The 18,023-nt window shown below is 52.7% G+C and overlaps 1 protein-coding gene across 5 annotated transcripts in view; it reads left to right on the top strand.

Annotated features, from left to right (window-relative positions):
* NXN (nucleoredoxin) overlaps window positions 1-18,023 on the top strand; it is a 51,137-nt gene that overhangs the window by 17,552 nt on the left and 15,562 nt on the right. For 4 of the 5 annotated variants that reach the window (XM_068655624.1, XM_068655628.1, XM_068655626.1 and 1 more), the window contains one exon: window positions 16,700-16,817. In XM_068655624.1, the coding sequence (XP_068511725.1) occupies window positions 16,700-16,817 (118 nt within the window). Of the gene's footprint in view, window positions 1-74; window positions 246-16,699; window positions 16,818-18,023 lie in introns of those variants that run through there. The other variant, XM_068655625.1, reaches the window with a different exon arrangement.

The raw sequence follows: 18,023 nt of genomic DNA, 5'->3' as shown, positions 1-18,023 counted from the left end.
ATATTTTGCCTGCGAGTAGACAGAATCCTAAGGGTATGTGGCCAACAACAGCTACTTGGCAAGGATGCAGCACTTCCCCTTTGTCAGAAATGGCTTTGTGTGTCTTTTTTTTTTTAAATCTGCTGTGCACTTTCCCCATCCTGCTGCTGCACCTAGCTGTTGTGGTCCACCGAGGCCAGCAGGATACGTGCTGTGTGCTGGGCTGTGGCGTAGGCTCCCGGGGGAGGTGTGTGCAGTCCTCATCGGCGAGTGATTTAAAGTTCCACCTGGAGAGCACGGCGCAGGAAACAATCCTGCCTGGTGCCTGTGGGGATGGATGTGAATTTCCAGGGTTGATTTTTTGGCTGGGCAAAATGTATTTGTCTGCACTGACCGTGCACGTGCGCTGAATTGCTGCCTCCACCATTTTCCTTTTCGCTTCTGTACCTGGTTTAAGATGCAGCTCCTGGGGGAAGGCAGGCTCTCAGGAGGTTCCCCCTTCCTTTTGATCCCAATATTCCTTTTTTTTTTTTTCTTTCCAGGATGCCCTTTGCAGTGTACCTCCAGCTTACTGTATCTGTGGCCACACTCCCGGCCCTGTCCCCGTTGGTGTCCCTGCCCGTGCCAAACACCCAGCTCAGCCCTGCTGGGGTGCCCGGCTCTGCCCAGCACCAGCAGTGAATGAAAGCAAAGAGCCAGATGGGAGGCTGGGTGATGGTGACCAGGTCATTTTCCTTCCAGGGGCACTCCACCTGGGATGGGAGAGGGAGGCAGAATTCCTGAGCGCAGTTCCGTAGCTGCGTGAGGCCTCCGGATCCGAAAAGCCATATGTCTCCTGCAAGGGGCTTGTGTTTATTTCTTGGAATCCAGAGTTTGTAGAGCATGTGCTGGCCATGCAAAAAATCTCAGCTTTGCCATAAATTTGCGTTTTGGCAGCGCTTGTCAAAATGCCATATTATCCAGATAGGAATAGATAGGGGATTAGGGCAGAATCCTTCGCTATTTATGGACTCCCTTTGGGGACGTGCTGCAGTATTCTTTTGAGTTGAATGAAAGGTAACCGCAACAACCTGCTGCCTTCGCTGCGCTGCTAAATCTTCTCCGTGGCCCTCCTTAGACCTGCAGAGGAGGAAGGGGGGGATGCTTTGGCGATTTCAGCTTGCAGACCTGCCGTAGCGTTCAGCCTCCAGTGATCCGCCACCTGCTGACTCCCTGGGAGGCGTGAGGTGGAGCAGAATTCAGTACACAGTTTGGGATGTGTGCCTATTTTTTTCACTAATGGGCTGGGTTTAAGTCCCTTTCCTCTTTTTGTAAGCATGTCCAGGCTTGGGAGAGGTTATTTTGTGCTATGCTTAGAAGCATCTTTTGGTAGAAGTTTCCAAATCTTTCCCTGCCATTTCTTTGTAAATTTGGATCTTGTGTACCTGGGGCGGAGGTGTGGGCTGGGACCCAGTGTGCCAGGGGGTCTGGGAGCACTGAGTGGAGCTGCTGGCTCCCAGTGGCTATTGAGGAGCAAGAGGTGACCCCACAAAGCTTTTCTCCTCCTCTTGCTTGAAGTCAGGAATCTGAAGCACCACGTGTTTGTGCACGGAGCATCAGCTTCCACTCCGCAGCGGTGCCCTGTGGAGAGAGCCCTGATGGAGGGCACCCAGCAGGAAGGCCAGCAGTGGCTGAGCTTTGCCCTGCCTGCCCGTTTGTCCCTGCAGCGGGGTCGGTGCAGGGGGACCTCTTGTCCTGGCGAGCGGTGCCACTGGGGAGCTGGCAGCTGCGTCCCCGACACCGCCTTGCAAAACCCACCAGCTTCACAAACTGGAGATGAGGAACGTTTCCCAGTAGGAGCTGAGTTCTGCAAACCAGCTGGCTCCGTTCGGGTTGCTCTGGGAATTTCCTGGGTTTGGGTGTTTATACGAACTGCCGAGCCCGACGCAGCCCCTGGGGCACGCGTCTGCCAGGGAGCCAGAGCCTGCTCGCTGCCTGCTGCAGGGCAGGTGGGAGCGATGCTGCAGCGCCTGTGAAGCACTGGTGCCTCTTGCAGAGCTCCTTTGCTTTTTATTTAGGAGAAGTGGGCTTACCAATGCCTCAGTTCCCCTGCACCCTTCATGCTGTGGTGCATTTGTCTGAATTCGCTGAAAAACAGCAAAACTCAGGAGTGGCCGGATGGCCGGCGCGCTCGTTCTCCTTCACATGCCTGTTTAATTGGATAATATGCTTGGCCTTGCCTTTCTGTTTACCTTAGGGTTTGTTATGACAAAGAAGATGGATTTTTCCTGGCTCTCGCATTTACAGTATGTAAACCAACAGGATGCAGCGCACGGCTCCGCACACCCAGTCTGCCGCGATCTGGGGCTTGGGGAAGTTTCTGCTGTGCTCTGTGTCGGTGTTTACTCATCGCTGTGTGCCTGTGGTTTGTGTTACACCTCCGCAGCTGGGCAGCACAGCTCCCCTCACGTCCCCAGCCGCTCGCTAGCGCTCCTGGGGTTGTCCCAGATTATTTTTCACCTAGAAATGGGGGCATCTAGAAGAGGAGGTGCAGCTAGACCTTTGACATCTGTGGGATTCACCTCTGGATGTGGTGAAATCTTGGAGGCAATGGGTTTGTTTGCATCTTCAGTGGTGTTTGCTCCTCGCTTTTTGTCCCAACAAATTGTCCCCAAATCTCGGGATGGTTTTCGTACAGGCTTTTCCTTGTTGTTCACTTGAGTCTTGTGTTTCTGAGCCCTTACACGTAGGGAACTGCTTTTTTCCCCTCCCCTATACCTCTTAGCTCTTGAGTGATTTTTGTTAATTTATCAATGCTGGCTTGTCAGTAGAGACTTGGAATGAAAGGCTTTGTGCTGTGCTGCTTAGCAGGCTGTATAAACATGAAAGTACCAGGTTTTTAACCAGCTTGCTCGCATGGCTTTTCTCTGCAAAGCTTCAGCCAAAACACTTTGCTAGATAAAAGGGATGCTGAGAAAGACCAGGTCACTAGCAGATTGTCTGAGAAGGAGGATAACATTGATCTTTGTTTTAGTTTTACTTTTATTTCGTGTAACTTCTCAGTAAGAGCAGGGAATGAGGATAAATTGTTTTCATCTCTCAGTGGTCAGGGATTAAGATGGATGAGGCGCTGGGCTGCCTGGCAGAAGCGGTTGAAGAGGAGCCCAGCTGCATCCCAGCTCCCTCGCGTCTTAGGTGCCGTTGCCTCCTGGCAGCCTTGGTCTCAGTGCCAGGGCAAGGAGATGGTCAGCGGGCTGGTGGCCTTGTCCCCAGAGCCCACCGGGACAGAGGGACACGGGAGGATGGAGGCTTGCCTGCCCTCGGGCTGCTCAACACCACTCCTCATCCTTACGCTGGCAGGAAGGAGTCTGCTCGGGCAGCCAGCCCGTGACAGCGGCGTTGTGCCCGTCCTGGTGCTTACTGAGATGAGGTGAGCCTTATTCCTCTCGTCCAGGCCTCGTTTTTTCAGGCTGTGTGCTGTGTCCTGCAGAAACAGACACACCCGAGGCTTTGTGCTGGGCTCACAGCCTCTTGGGGTGGAAGAACGCAACCAGTGGCTACGGCAAACCCATGCCACCAGCGCAGCTAGAGAGCTTTTGTGCCTCTTCAGCATTTACCAGGGAGAGAGGAGTTTGCACAGCTGTTGGGTAGCTGTTTTTTAAGAAGTTACAAGTCAGCATCTCTTTGATCTGGCTCCTCGTGGCTTGCCAGCTCTGCCTGCACGTTGCTGCATCAGTCCCCCCCCTTCCTGGCCATCCTTCGGTGCCGCTGGGCTGCGGATCCGCCGCGGGGGGAGGAAAACCTCCAGAGCATCGCCCTCACTGGGAGGTACGTGTGCACTTGGGCATTTCCTGGGCTGCACATTTAACTCAAATTCTGCTCACTTGCTTGTTTTAAGGGCTGAGCACAGTCGCTGCAGAGCCCTGCCAAAGCGGGATGCAGTTTAACAGCACCGTAGCTCCAGGCCCAAACAAGTTTTGTGCTTCCTGCTTTGCAGACGCCCTTCCCTGAGCTCCTCTTTAAATATCTGAGCCGGTGACTTATTGCCTTGAGTTCGCTGAGCTCTTTGAACTGGAATAAATGAGAGGCTCTGGGGATGAGGCCTTTGATCAGGCGCTCACCTCTCACCTCGTAGGGCAAGGCTTTGAGTCAGGTGAGGGATTAAATGCACAAAGTTTGGTGCCCCTCGGGTCACGTCCTGACCAGCCTGCAAAAGCTGCCTGGTGTTTGCGGAGGCTGGCTCAGGTCTGAGAAAGCAGTTACAGACCTGAGCATCATCCCACGCAATCTGAGGGTAAAGAAGGGGCAGAGCAGGCTTTGGGTAAGAAGTGATGCTGGGTTTGGGGTCAGGCTCACCTATTTGAGGTGAGGGGAAAGGCGTTGTCTGGAGAACCGATGATGGAGTTTTGTGGTACCCACGTGCAGCCAGGACTCACTTCACATCGCGCTTACGGAGCTGTTGTGCTGAAATGCAGAGGAGCTGGGGCAGGGCTGGCTCTCAGCCGTCCATCAGCGGTGCTCAGCCCTGCTCTGGATAAATTGTTCCCTGCCTGCCGGCTTGTGCAAGCAAGTCCTCCCTGTCCTGCCTCTCGGATCAGCCTCTTGCAGATGATTGAGAGATTCCTGGCACCGATTTCTTTGCGCAATGCTCTCTTAATGTTGTTATTTCGTTAATGAGCCTCCAAAGAGGCCTTATTGGAAGGTGCTGGCTCGCCGGCAGTGCCGGCTGGGGAAGTTGCAGGTCTCTCGTGTTTTGCTTTGCAAGTCTGGGCTCAGCTAATGAGAGGAAGTGCATTTCCCATCCTGGAGAGACACTCGGCTTGCACCCGATGCGTGGGGCTCCTCAGGGATGCTGAAATAGCAGGGCTTGAATTGTGAAGCATCAAGAGACTTCCCTCCAGAAACACATTACCGGTTTTTACTGTCACTGCTGCTGCTGGAGTAGCCCCTGGCTGCCTGCCTTTGTAGTGTCACTGGGAGAGGACAGAGGCTCGGAGAAGCCACGTGGCGAAACAGGGCTCAAAGGGACCTCTCAGTGGTGTTTATTCTCTGGAGATCAGAATTGGAAGCAGAATTGGAGCTTTGGCAAGGCAGAGACCTTTCTGACAGTGAGAACCAGTGCGAACCAGTAAGCCCCAGCTTGCTCCCTGAATGCAGCCTGATGTGTGTCTCACTATTTCATAGTCCTTGTTGGTTACAGGGGGGTGTTTGATGATGATGGGCAGCCTGGGGTCCCAACCCCATTTAGTCTGCTTCTGACCCCGCTGCTGCGGTGACGTTTTGTCGGGCTGCGTGATGGGTCGCGTGGGGATGCACCCACAGCATTTTGTCCGTCCCTGGTGGCACTGGAGAGGGCAGGAGACTCATCTGAAGCCCAGGAGCCCCTCAGCTGATTCCTGGGACTGGAGACTCACATTTTTCTGGAAGCACTGCTTGGACACTCAGCCCACCTGGCAGCATTGGGTCAAGGACAGGCGTCCCTCTCAGCCTCACCCCGCTGCTGGGCTCCCTCTGCAGCCACGCTGGAGCTTGGAGGTGAAGATGTGGCACTGCAGCAGCTGCCAGACCATGAGCCCTTGGGTCTGAGGATTTGTGTCTCCTCCCAGGGCCTCTGTCAGACTGTTCTGTGCAGGATCGGGGTGAGCGCAGCGGGCGGCCGTCGGCAGGTCCGGCAGTACGTGTGCCCCGGGGTGCGGTGGCGGGGCGGCTGTCCTGCGCTTCCTGCCCTTTGATGTGCTCTGTGTGGGTAACGAGCATCTGCCCCCTAAGAGAAAACAGATTGGAGTTATAAATCTGAAAAAAAAAAAAAAGAGGGAGCAATTTTGCTTAATCATTCTCACACAGATCCACAGGCGTTTCGTGGAGAGCGAGCAGCATCTGGTTCAAGAGCAGTCTTGGCTGCTTTGAACTCTGGTGCAGCTTCTGCAGTCTCAGGCAGAGCCTGATGTTCCAGATGCTGTTCCCAGCAAGCAGATCAATGACATGCTTATTCAGGCTTTTCAGCTTTTGAAAGAAGGAAAAAAGTAGATTATACTTTTTAAGATCATCTTAAGTGTCAGGAATCTGCCAGCCTTTTTTCCCCCCTCTTTTCAGAGGGGATGGCTGCAGATGATTTTCCTATTTCCAAACGCCATTCAGGAAGCAGGAGGAAGCAAGCGGTCTCCTCAATACACTCCTGATCCTTCCAGATCCTTGTCGTTGCCAGAAATAGAGGAACTCTTGCACCAGATGAATAGAAAGAATTAATTTGCAGGAGAAAGGACATAATGCAGTGATGCCCCGTGGTGCAGCTCACTGAGCAGACTGTCCTTGTGCCCCAGACGTACCCTTGGGGTGTCCTGGAGCGGTTTCTACCAGTCAAAGCCAAAGGCCAAGAGAAGCACCTGAGCCTTGTCCTGCTGTGGAGAGGAGTCCTGGGGTCACAGCCAGGGTTTGGTGTTCGGAGATGGGGTCGGGTAGGTGCTGCCGATGAATTTTCACCTGTTTGAGGTCTGGTCCCGAGGCACAAAATTCCACCAAATAAACGGAAATTAAGCCGCGGGTTTTGTTCTCATTAGTGTAAAACCCTAAGATCTGGTGTTTGTGATGTCTCTAAAACAGAAGGAGAATTAACTCCTGGAGAATGGAACCAGAGGATAGTTAAAAGGCAAATTGTTCACATACTTTTCTTTAAAATTTGCATGAGTGTAGTGAAAGGTCATCAGCGACTGCCGAATCTGCTCCTCAGATCCTCGCCTGCTGGCAGCTGATTGCAAGAGCCTGTTGCTAAGTGTTCCTGGAAACGGAATAAAGATGAAGCCAGATAATTGAACAAGAAGGAGGGAGAGGGGAAAAAGCTTGGAGCTAATAGTCTAACTGCAGAGCTGCCAAATGAGATGAATATGCTGGAGTTTGACTCTGTGGCTGCACCTAATCAGCTCTGATTGAGGGGTGGAGAGGGGGTGACCAGCCCAAAACTTCATGGCAGATCCTTGGAGGAAGCTGCTGGGACGCAAGCAGATGACTTGCTTGTGTTTCCCGTAGCTCGTCCAGCCCCGAGCACGCTGCTTCCTGGCTCTGAGTTTGGAGGAGGAGAAAGCTCAAGGAACCCAAACTTCCTGAGCTGCGGCATTTGTCTAGTCGAAGCTTTTGTAAAAATCCAAGACTTTCTCTTTTGCTGTCTCCACGGATCGATTTCCTGGAAGCAGTTTCAGTAACCATTTCTGCAGAGATTTTTTATCCTCCCAAAGCATTTTACAAGCTCTGAATATAGTAACAGCTGAAAGCCAGCCACATCTGAGGAGGGCTGCTGCCAGTGCACAGCAGCGTTGGGCGGTTTATAAAGGAACACGTGCTCGGCTCTTTCTTTTTGCACAGAATCCTCTTTATTTCCAAGAAGCCAGGGCTGTGCTCTGCCGCTCAGCCCGCAGCACCTCCGGGTTCAAAGCTGATCCTCGGCAGAGCGGCGATGGGCAGGCTCGGCGCGGGGAAGTCTCTGCTTCCCAGCCTCCAGCTGGCTCTGGCTGTCGGAGGAGGTAATGAATACTCTGCGTCTTATCTGACATTTCGACTGCCCCCGTGGGATTCGCGTTGTCATCGGTTCCTGGCAGCGGCGTCTCGTTGATGGCGGGGTCGCTGCGGCTGCTTGCGCACCGCGCCGTGTCTGCATTGGAAATGGCAGCCCGGGGACAGGGAGGCTGCCCGGCGGGGTCGGTGGTGGCCTCCCAGATGTCACATCGTGTCTGAACGCTGACTGATGGACTCCCGCTGCTCTCAGAAACCGTATATCTAGTGACTTCCGTGGGTCGAGTCAGGATGTAGCTGCGGCTTTTGACCCTTCTCTTGATTTATGGCCACCTTTTTTTTTTTTTAATTGCTTCAGCAGTTGCAAAACGTCACTCGAGGCTTAAAATGAAGATGGGGCCACCCTGACCTACCAACAGTGGATGTGGGGTTGTGGACCCCACTGCTGGGCACTGCCGGAGGGCCTTGGGTCTGTGTGCATGGGCAGCTCAGCCTGGGGCCCAGCTCCACTCCATCCCCATCCCATATTGTTTCCCTGTCACTTGCTTTTAATTTTCTAAAGAGCTAGAAGAGAGTGCAGTGAGCCTACCCATAAGGGAGCAGCCAGGTGAGGAGAGGGTTTCTCTCATCTCCCATACTAGCTTTTGCTGTTGTTTTGGTGTTAGCTTCGTTGGAGCCGTGTTTAGGGTTATTCCGGTCTGGTTTTTAACATGTGCAGTTGATTAATTGCTAACGCTGGGCTCGCAGTTGCATTTTCATATTTAGACGTCACTCCCATCGGGTTTCCATTTCCAACCTGCAGCCTTGCTGAGCAAGGATTGAGTTTCGGTTTGGGGCGTAGGAGGATGAGGGGAGCACAGCAACGTGGCACAGCGGGTCCTGGGCAGCCACTGCCTGGAGGTGATGGGAAGCCCCCAGGATAACCCAGTGGTGTCACGAGGGGTAACCGCTCCCGCAGCGGTGTTTGGGAGCCCGTGGGGCTGCTTAACTCGAGCAGACCGGGATCAGAGCACGGTTACAGAGTGAATCTCTTGAGCTGTAAAACCCCACTGAGCCATGAGAGCTCGGTGCCAGCGCTGCTCGGGTCAGCTGGGGCTGTGCTGGGTCCCTTCCTAGCTCTGCTGCGTAACCTTTGCGTGAAAAGGCTCCTTGGGTTGCACGCCGGGAGCGCTGCCAGCCTCGGAGTCAGCACCGGCGTCCCTGGGAGGCTGGGGTGGCTGTAACTGTTTGTGCTATTTGTACTAATCCTTGTACTAAGCTCAATGTTGTCTGAGGACCTGCTGAGTTTCTACACGGTATTCGAATTGGAAAGGAAGAAACGAGTAAGTTTGGGCAAAGTGACGGCTCGGTGGGCACCAGAACTTCACAAAGTGAATGCCAGTTCTGTCCGTCCAAGCTTCCATGCTGCTGGAGTCTCCTTGCGTTTGGATTTCTGTAGATGTTACATGGACCTGAATGCATTAATTTTTATTATATTTTAAACGCGACTTCATTTGCTTAGGGCATATGTATACTGCTGACATCCTCGGTGTAACGCTTTTTCTAAGCCATATATATATAAATGAAAACAAGTCTGAAATAACTTCCAGCTTTCTCTTTGGCTAGATACTGGTGTGGGTGAAGATGCTGGTGAAATGCTCCATCTCTTGCTTTGCCAGCATCCTCGTTCTGCAGAGGCCGTGGGATCGGGGCGGTGGTGGAGGTCTGTGGGACATCGTGGTGCTTGGGGCGCTCACTGCCCACCCCTGGGCTCGCTGCAGTCCTAACAAATACCCTATTGTCTTCTCAGCGAGGGTGTTTTTAGTGTGTTTTTTATCTGATTGTGTAAGGTTCCCTTTCGGATTAACCGCTGAAAACAAAACAGAAACCACACCAATACCTCATTGTGTGTATTAAACAAAACAAAAAAATCCCCATTTCCCTGCAGATTTAAAAGGCTTTTGTGTTCGGTGGGAACTCTGTCTAAACATGGGGCTTTTCAAACGAGTTTCTTTCGTAGTGATCTGCGATTGCAAGGCGTTTGACCTCGAGATTACCATCAGCACTGGATGCTGGCTGCCTTCAAGCGAACGGTAGCAGCAAAAGCAAACGGAGCCGATAGGAAATCCGCGCTGCAGCATTGAGGTAACTCTGGCAGCCAGCCCGCTTGGGATGACAGATGAGACCTGGGACCAGGAGAGACCCTGAACTTCGATTCGACGTCCCAAACTACCACCCCACTTCTTGCCTTTCCTCTAAATGGATGGAAAAATATTCCTTCCCCATAGAGAGAGAGAAATTATTATTTTTTCTTATTACCTTAGTGTTTACATAGCTGTTTCTTACTCAGTGGTAGTCGTTTGCGGGCATAATTTATAGGGGCCATGTATGATACACTTCTACATGTGTCTTGAATTTTTCCCACAAACACTTGAACTCCCTCCATCCTCACTGCTCTTTATGTGTTTGTCTTGCTGCCTTACCTCCAGAGCTCTGGTAAGGGGATGACAAAGTGCAGGCAGACTGGGGCTTTACCAGCAGCTGCCTCCCATAAAGCAGCGACATGCGGACCCTTTGGGTTCCAGTCCTGGCACATGGCATTGGAAGGGGTGACAGGTGGCTTGGTCTTCATCCTCAGTCAGGTTTTGATTTTGTGGCTGATTAGCTGGTATTGGTAAATGCCAGAAACGATGCTGGTGCTTCCCTTCAGGGTGTATCTGCAGTCCCTGAGGTGGTGCGGTGCCTACGTGCCGCACACCTGGGTGTGGAGGGGACTTGCATCGGGTGAGCTGCTTGAAAACTGTGCTGGGACCTCCCTGAAGACCCTGAACGAGGTGGGTTACAGGGGCTGACAGGCCTGGGTCCTGCACCCATCTCTGCTGTGGGTTTCTGTGTGAGCCCCAGGCCTGTTGTCCTGCGGGAAAGGAGAAATCGCTTAACCCAAAGCAGAACTGCGGGATGGTTTATAAAGTGTCTTGAGATGCTTACATACAAATGTCCTTTTAAGAGGTAAACTGAGTCATGCACATGGAGAAAAAAGGGCATTTCTTGGGAATGCGTGGAGGTTTATTTCCTAGTGCTGGCTGTGACTGTCCCTAGCTTCTGCGTCGTCTTCAGTCTGTTCAAAACAACTGAGAATCACCTGGAAAAAAGAGCTTTATAAAGGACATATTCGGTATCACTGATAGACCAGCTTTGTCTGTAGCATCCCCCTGTGTGTTTTGCTGCCTGTGCTTTGACAGACGCGGCTTTGCCCCGATCCTCGGCTGCAGTGGAGCCGCCAGCCCAGCACACGCGAGGCAGGCCCGCCTCCTGCGCCAGGCCCCGGGGCTCTGCTCGCCATAGATCATGTTAACCGCCCTTAAGTCCTGCTCAAATTAAATGTTTTCATATCAGATGTGGGTTGCGGAAGATCCAGTCTGTCAGCCTGAATGTGTGTCAGGAGGAAATAAGGCAGCTTGCGCTCCGAGTCTGGCGTGCGCGCCAGGGCCTGGCAGCCATATGCTTTTCTGCCCCGAAATAAAATGCTCAGCTCGCGGTCGCCTTGCCTGCTTAATCCTTTAAATCGCAAGGAGCGGTAATTGGGGCACTTCATGAGGAGAATAAAGGTGCTGTCACCTCGGTGAAGGACAACAGGGGGACAGAGGGGTCCGGGTGGAGTCGCGGTGCAAATCCTAATGGGATTTAATATGGAGAAAGAAAAGCACTTGGCTGTGGGATGAGGCTGACAGGGCTGTGGTGGGAACAGAGCCTGTGCACCCCTGTACCCATTCCCCTTACTGGTACCAGTGGTGCTGGTGCACAGCATGACTGGGAGAGAGGTGATAAGAGAGGGAAATGGCGTCATGGGAGCAGGGACTGTGCTGGCCCCGGTCCCCTCGTTTGAGGACTTTGGCTGCGGAGCTCCTTGGAAATACATAAAGAGCAGTCCTCCGCTGGCAGGGGCTCTGCCAGAAAACCCTACTGTGAGAGGGTTTCCTTCTGCTTCAGCCTCCAAAGCATTTGGCAGAACAAAAGCCCCGGCCAAAAGCGTGGTGGTGCCGGGCTCTCTGGAGCCTGCAGGGGGCCCAGGCCCATGGGGCTGGGTCAGCCCCACAGCAAGGAGGGAGGTGGCTGTGACAAGCGGCCTGTGGGGCTTCGTTTTGGGTTTTGTCTTGTACAGCTCAGGCAGTCAGGACACGGCCATTGGGGGGAAGCACGTGTGACGGGTTGTTCACAGCAATCACATTTACTGCGACTCCAAATCCTCCCTCCTCAGCTGATTAACGGAGTCAGCATCTCTCTCACCATTGTGTTTTGTAATTAGGTTTTAATTTCTTTTCAGAGAGAAGCAGCAGCACAACAGACAGGAATTTACCTCGAGCCTGCTCCCTCGGTCTCCTGCACAAGGTCAGACCTTGCAGGCACCATCTGCCCCCAAACTGGCCCCTGTATTCGCCTGGGTTTGGCTCCCTCACCATGCCCTGCTCCTGTTGCGGGAGGTGAGGGTGGCGTGGAGGGGAGGCCTTCTCCTTCTCCTCAGCTCAGCCCGAATCGCCAGGACAGGCGTTAACTGGATTTAAACCCACGGGGCGAGGGAGCAGCCTGTTGTTCTACGGCCCTGTGCCTGCTTTTCGCAGAGCCTGGGTGGCCCCTGGCACTTGTAAGCCCTGTCAGGCCGCTGTGAAAGCTGCGATTTAACACGGGGAGCGAGCGAGGACAGAGGGGTCCCCGCGGCGCGGGGCCAGGAGAGCAGGGCGGTGCAGGTCCCGGCGGTTTGTGGCCTCCCTCATTTTCCCCTGCTGAAGCAGCTTTGCTGGTTATTTTTGTTGGCCACGGGAGCTTTGTGCACTTTGCCTGCTGTGTGTTGGTCAGCCTTGCCTCCTGATCCATGTGTTTGTCATGGGGCTGCCGTGCCCTGCACTGAGGGAGGAGGGGGGGGGGGGATCAGAACAGGATCAGTCACGGTATCTGCAAGAAATAAAGAGCTGCAGGAGGGCTGCAAAACGTGCAGAATTAATGCTTCCCTTGCTGCTGGCACGGGCAGGTACCTCTGGAATCCCTCACTTGAGGATGGAGGGGTGGCATCTGGTGCAGTCCCACTTCACACAGAAATGCAGCTCCCAGGGGGGCGGCTGCTGGCGAGCAAACCTCCCGTGACAGCAACGGCTGCGTCCCGCTCCCCCCGGCCGCACTCCCAACAGTTGTGTTTTATCTTTGCCAGTGTTAACCGCTACAGCTCAGGATTTATGCTCGTAAGTTAATGCGACCAGGGCTGATAAATCAATCAGCACGCCCAGAAATAGCGACCCGCAGCTGTTAGGAGAAGGGGTTCCCTTTCCCAGCAGCGCGCTGAGCAGGAGGGGATTTCATCTGCCCCGGCCGGATTCCAGCCGGTCTTCTGCTGTGCACGGAAAACAGTGGTTTGCTGGGGGGGTGGCCTCCAGTTTGACACCTTTATTTGGAAAAATTACTGAAATGTGCCTCGTGGTGAGGCGTTTCCAAGTCCTCCAGGGATGCAGCAGTTGGCTCAGGTGCATAGAGCTGCTCACAACCAGCGCGGACGCTTTGTGCTGCTGTAGTGCCTGTGGTCTGTGACTGCCTGTCACCTGCTGGAGGTGACGGGACGTAATGGAGCTGGTAACATCACTTCTCAGGTCCCAGGTGGTTAGGACCCTCTGACCTCAAGTAACAAATGGTTATTCTAAAGCCTTTCGCAGCTGCTTGTGGATGGAGTCGCAGAGAAACCCAGGGCTGTGGTTTCCAGCTCCTCCAGCACGGCGCGGCGATGCTTTGCGTTATGGATAAGGTTACCAGAGGAATCTGGTGACTCTGTTTTTTCCACTGGACTGCTTGACTTAACCACCTGCACAGGAGCCAGATCGGTTTCTGTAAAGCCAATCAGCCTACATGGCATCATGAGAGGGGCTGTGTTTCCCCACTCCTTCTCCAGCAGGCGGTTGGGGTTGAGTGTCGAATTCAGCAGGCATGCACCATGATCAGGACTGAAGAGGACTTGGAGAGGATCAGCTGATTTGGGGCTGAATAGTCTGCAGATTATTTCCACATCTGTGTTAGCTTTGGCTTGATCCCGCAGATTTGCAACAGCTGTTGGGAAGCAGAGCAGAGATCCCCTCTTTAAATGGATGATCAAATCCTCTGAGTGTGGAGTGTGTTATTTTCTATGTCATCCTCTTCAAGACAGGAAAAACAGCTTTGAAAAGTTGCTGAGGCAGCACTCAGCTCTGCTGCCCGAGCTATCATCTGATCTTCCTGTGGTTTCAGAGCGAGTCCTAATTTGTGTTCCACATCCCACGCCTAGCCCGACATGCGGTCCTCGGAGAGGTGCGCGTCTGCATGTGTTTGCTCAGGTACCTGCACAGCCCCTGCCTTTTTTCTCTTGGGCTCACCTTTTCGAGCATCGCTGGCATCCTGTGTGGTGCTTGGAGAGTGGCCGGATTCCTCCCTTCCCATGTGCCACCTTGAGGACTTGGCCGGGTGTTGGGCAGGACCTTGCCAGGCGCCATGTGGTGACTGGACAGAGGTGCGCCCAAGCGTTGGCTTCGCGTCTCGCTTGCCCCTTGCACCCCAGGCTTTGCTGATGCCTCGGCTGGTGCTGAGGAGTTCAGGTCGTGGTTGGTTTTCTTAGTACATCTCACAGTCATTGTCATCTTTCAGCACAGCGCCATGGCCAGCTGACACCACAGATGCAATCCTGGCATTTCCACTGAGTGGGAGCTCAGGCTCCGTTCCAGACTGCGTGAGTGAAAATCCTCAGCTTTGTGCTCCGAGGGCACCTGACTGGTCGAGTAACTTACTGGGAGGTGGTCCTTTTGTTCAGAGGCTTTACCTGGAGGTTGGTTGACTTTGTTGGAAGCTGCAGCTTGACCACAAAAGAGCGGCTTGGTGTGGCAATCCTCGAGGGCTGCTTTATCCAAAAGCCCAGCTAAAGGGTCTCTTGTAAGAAGCTTGCTGGCTTTTTGTTGTCTAAGGCATCTAAATGCAGGAACAGGAGGCTCGCTCCTCAGTAGTGCCTGATGCACTTTGGAAAGCCGAGCCTGGAGGAAGGGGCCCTCGCTGCGGGACTGGTGGTAGATCTTGGCGCTCGTCCTTCGGTGCATGCGTTTCTCATTTCCAATCAGCTTTCCTAATGCACAGGAGAGTCATCGAGTCGAACTGCTCTGCCTTTAAACAGCGCATTCATGTGCTTTCTGATAGAGACATCAAAATGAATATGGTTTGTGCTTCAAGACCACCAATTTGCAATTAAAGCCTTTTAGAACCGGCCTTAAAATGGCAACCCGATTCAGGTTGTCATGCAGGCAATTGCCGTGTTTGTTCACCCGTGTCGTGTGATGGTGTAAGTGACAGCCCCGGCAGTATCAGCAGCTGAGCGCCTTTCTTTAAGGGGATGATCTCTGAGAATCAGCGCGGTGCTTTTTAGCAACCTGAAGTGCTCCAACCTCCTGGATCTTCGCATTGAGGCTTGGGGTAGCCTGGGATTGCTGCGTGGTGGTGTCGAGAGACATGCAATAGTCATGGCCTTTGTGCAGATGCAAGGTAAAACCTTTTATCCCCTGGTCTGCGCTGCCCCAGCCCTGTTCCTTCGAGGCAGCGAGCTGATGCTGCCTGTTTGGCTGCGATGTGCAGTCCTTGCTGGCTCCCTCAGCCAAGCTGAGCTGCTACAAGACGCCGCGGTGCCCTACGGGGAGCTGCTTTGCATATACAAAGGGCTTGGCGAAATTAAGTGAAATGTAAGCAACTATTTAAGGAGAACTATCCAATTGCTAGCTGTAATTTCCCCTTTGTTTGCAGCACCCTCGTAAGTGCTTGTGATCCTTATAAAGAGCTTTTCCCCACCCTTTAAACTTCACAGAACTGGGGTTTACCTTCTGTGGTTTGACCACACTCAGTGCAAGGGGGCTGTTTTGCATTTAGTCTGATTTTGTTCTTTTTTTCATGCCCAGGGCCGTTTGGTTTGTGAATCAGCATTATGAATGAGTTGATATGTCCCAAGAAATGTGTCTGTCAGAAACCTAATGCTGGTGGGTTGAGCACAAAACCCTGTCTTTCTCCAGGTCCTAGTAGATGGAGATCAATTGCGTCTTCCTAGATCAGTGCTAACGCTTTCCTTTAGACCCAGGAGGATTTTGAGTACACCGCATTGGAAGTAGGTGAACTCTTGTAACTCACTCAGGTGTCTTTTATAAAAAGATGTTGAAAAAAGTATTTAATATAATGCCATCGAAACTAAATGTGGGTGCAACTTATCCCCTTCACCAGATCTCTGGAGAGAGTGCAGAGAGGTCAGGTTGCTTTGCCTGAACGCTGCATCCCTTTCATGAGCTCACATCCCTTGTTCCCCAAATCATTCATATCTTAAGAAGTAGTGGGGTTGCCTCTGTTTGGAAGCTGGAGACAGCGACCAGGGGAAGGGAGCGATTCATTTCCTTCCCCTTGGGCACCGTGCTATGGTTCGGTTTTATTCAAGAGTTTTGATAGTTCACTGCTCAGCCAAAATGACCAGGAAACAGCAAACTCTAGCCCGGGACATGCAGCACGTGGCCGTTGCCAGATGCAGGGCTTTTGTTGATGGCCGGCGGAGGGCCACGGGGAGGCTGGCAGTGCGTTACGGGTGAGCTGTGCCGTGCAGCCCCCGGGCTGATGCCAGACCTATTAAGCAGCTCCCAGGAACAAAACTGGGAAGCCCCAGTTGCAGAAGAGTCGTGTTTCTGTGTTTTGGCCTTGTTTTGAGCGTGGCTGTGTCTTGGCAGGGATTGTGAAGTTTGTTTAATGAACATCGAAATGGGAGAGGAGGAAGCAGCCAGGGAAGCGTTACAAATTACTTCAGAGCAGTGGCATTAAAAGCATTTGTGCTTACCATGTCTTCTAAACAAAGACCTCAAAGTACAGAGCAGGGCTGGGAAGCATTAGCCCCATTTTACTTGCAAAGAGAGGCAGATGTGGTTGGAGGAGAAGCCCTTCACCTACGCCCCTGTGCGAGCCTGCAGCAGGAGAGAGACGGCGCGGTCGTGGCTCCTGGTGCTTTTCACCCAGCCTGCGGTGCAGAGGGGCAGGATGGGGCACGGCTCTGCAGGAGCTGGAAGGACAGGCTGTGCCAGGGGCCACGGAGAGACGCTTGCAAATACACTGCTGAAGCGTCAGCTCCATCTCTTTGCTTACCTCTGACCTCTTGTCTGAAAGATGCTAATGCCCCGAGATCTTCCTGTTCGTGCTGCCAAGCTCATCTTTTTTTCTCTCTTCCTGATCTGTTTTGCAGCTGAAGCTGTGGAACAAGTACAGAGTCTCCAACATTCCTTCCCTGATATTTATCGATGCTTCCACCGGGAAGGTGGTTTGCAGGAACGGCCTCTTGGTAATCCGAGATGACCCAGAAGGTAAGACCTGGAGTCCTGTGTGCCCTGGAGACACTGGCACGCGATTGCCTTGCTATTTCGGTTCATTCTGAATTGCCTTGGAGGTTTAAAAAGAAACAAAAAAAAAAAAAAGAAAAAGAAAAAAAAAGGAAACAAACAACTATTGTCATACTTGACTAATCAAGGCACTGTATTATTTTCAGTGTAACATTTTCTGCATCGTTCCTGCCAGATCTTGTGTTTTGGTTTTGCTTGTTGAAGAGAACAAAGACTTCCCCTCCAGGAATTTTGTCTGAAGTGCTAATGAGGAAAAAGTTAGCCTAAGTGAAACATGAAGTTTAGATTTTCCGTGATGGAGGCACATGGCTAGACAGACCGAGGGCCCAGACTTCCCGTACCTTGGGAGCCAAATCTTTCCAAAATACGGGGTGGGTGCTTATCACTGACAACAGAGCTTTGGTAGGGTAATGAATTCCCCATTATTTACAAACGAGACAGAAAAATGCCACCATTCTCAGTTTGTGAAGGTGTGTTGGGAGTTCACATTGAATCCGTCTTCTTCAAATTTGCAAAGATGTGCATCAGATGTGCAGGACGTGTGTGCTCACTCCCACATTCTGCAAGCCTGACGTTCAGCTGTTAAGCTGGCCCTTCGAACATGTGATTTCACATGTCAGCCATCATTTCTACAGGTCCCTGTGTCCAACTTCAGAAAACAGCCCAGTGACACGGGTAATTGATACGATTAAAGCCCTAAATAGAGAGGAATTAGGGCTGCGGGGATGTGTCCTGCACCATCTGCTTCCCTGTTTTGCGTGGAAAGGCAGCTGGTCGGGAGGCAGGGTGGGTGTGAGGCCTGGAATCGGCAAAGCAGCTTTATCTGGAAGGGGCAAACAGTCTGACTGCATTCCTGAGCACGTACCACCTTGCCCCTGTTATTAAAACAAACACCGTGGATAAGGCAAAGATGCATTATCGGGCACAAAACCAGAGCTGGCTTCATCAAGCAGAAGTTGCTCTGACTCGGGCCAGGATGCAGGTCCCTGTGAAAAGGAGGTGGCCCTGGCTGTAATGCTGAGCTTGGGGCATGGCCCTGGTGGTGCCCAGGGAGCTGAGCAGCTCTGCATCCCCCTCGGGTGGGGATGGACCTCGGCAGGATGCCTCAGCTAGCACCCCACATATCTTTTAGAAGGCAGAATGTTTTTTTTTTAAGTGGAACTTTTTGAA

Source organism: Anas acuta, chromosome 19, assembly GCF_963932015.1.
Source record: "Anas acuta chromosome 19, bAnaAcu1.1, whole genome shotgun sequence".
In the NCBI taxonomy this organism is placed as follows: domain Eukaryota; kingdom Metazoa; phylum Chordata; class Aves; order Anseriformes; family Anatidae; genus Anas; species Anas acuta.
Note: the sequence above shows the minus strand (reverse complement) of the source record. Positions and strands in the feature narration are given on the sequence as shown.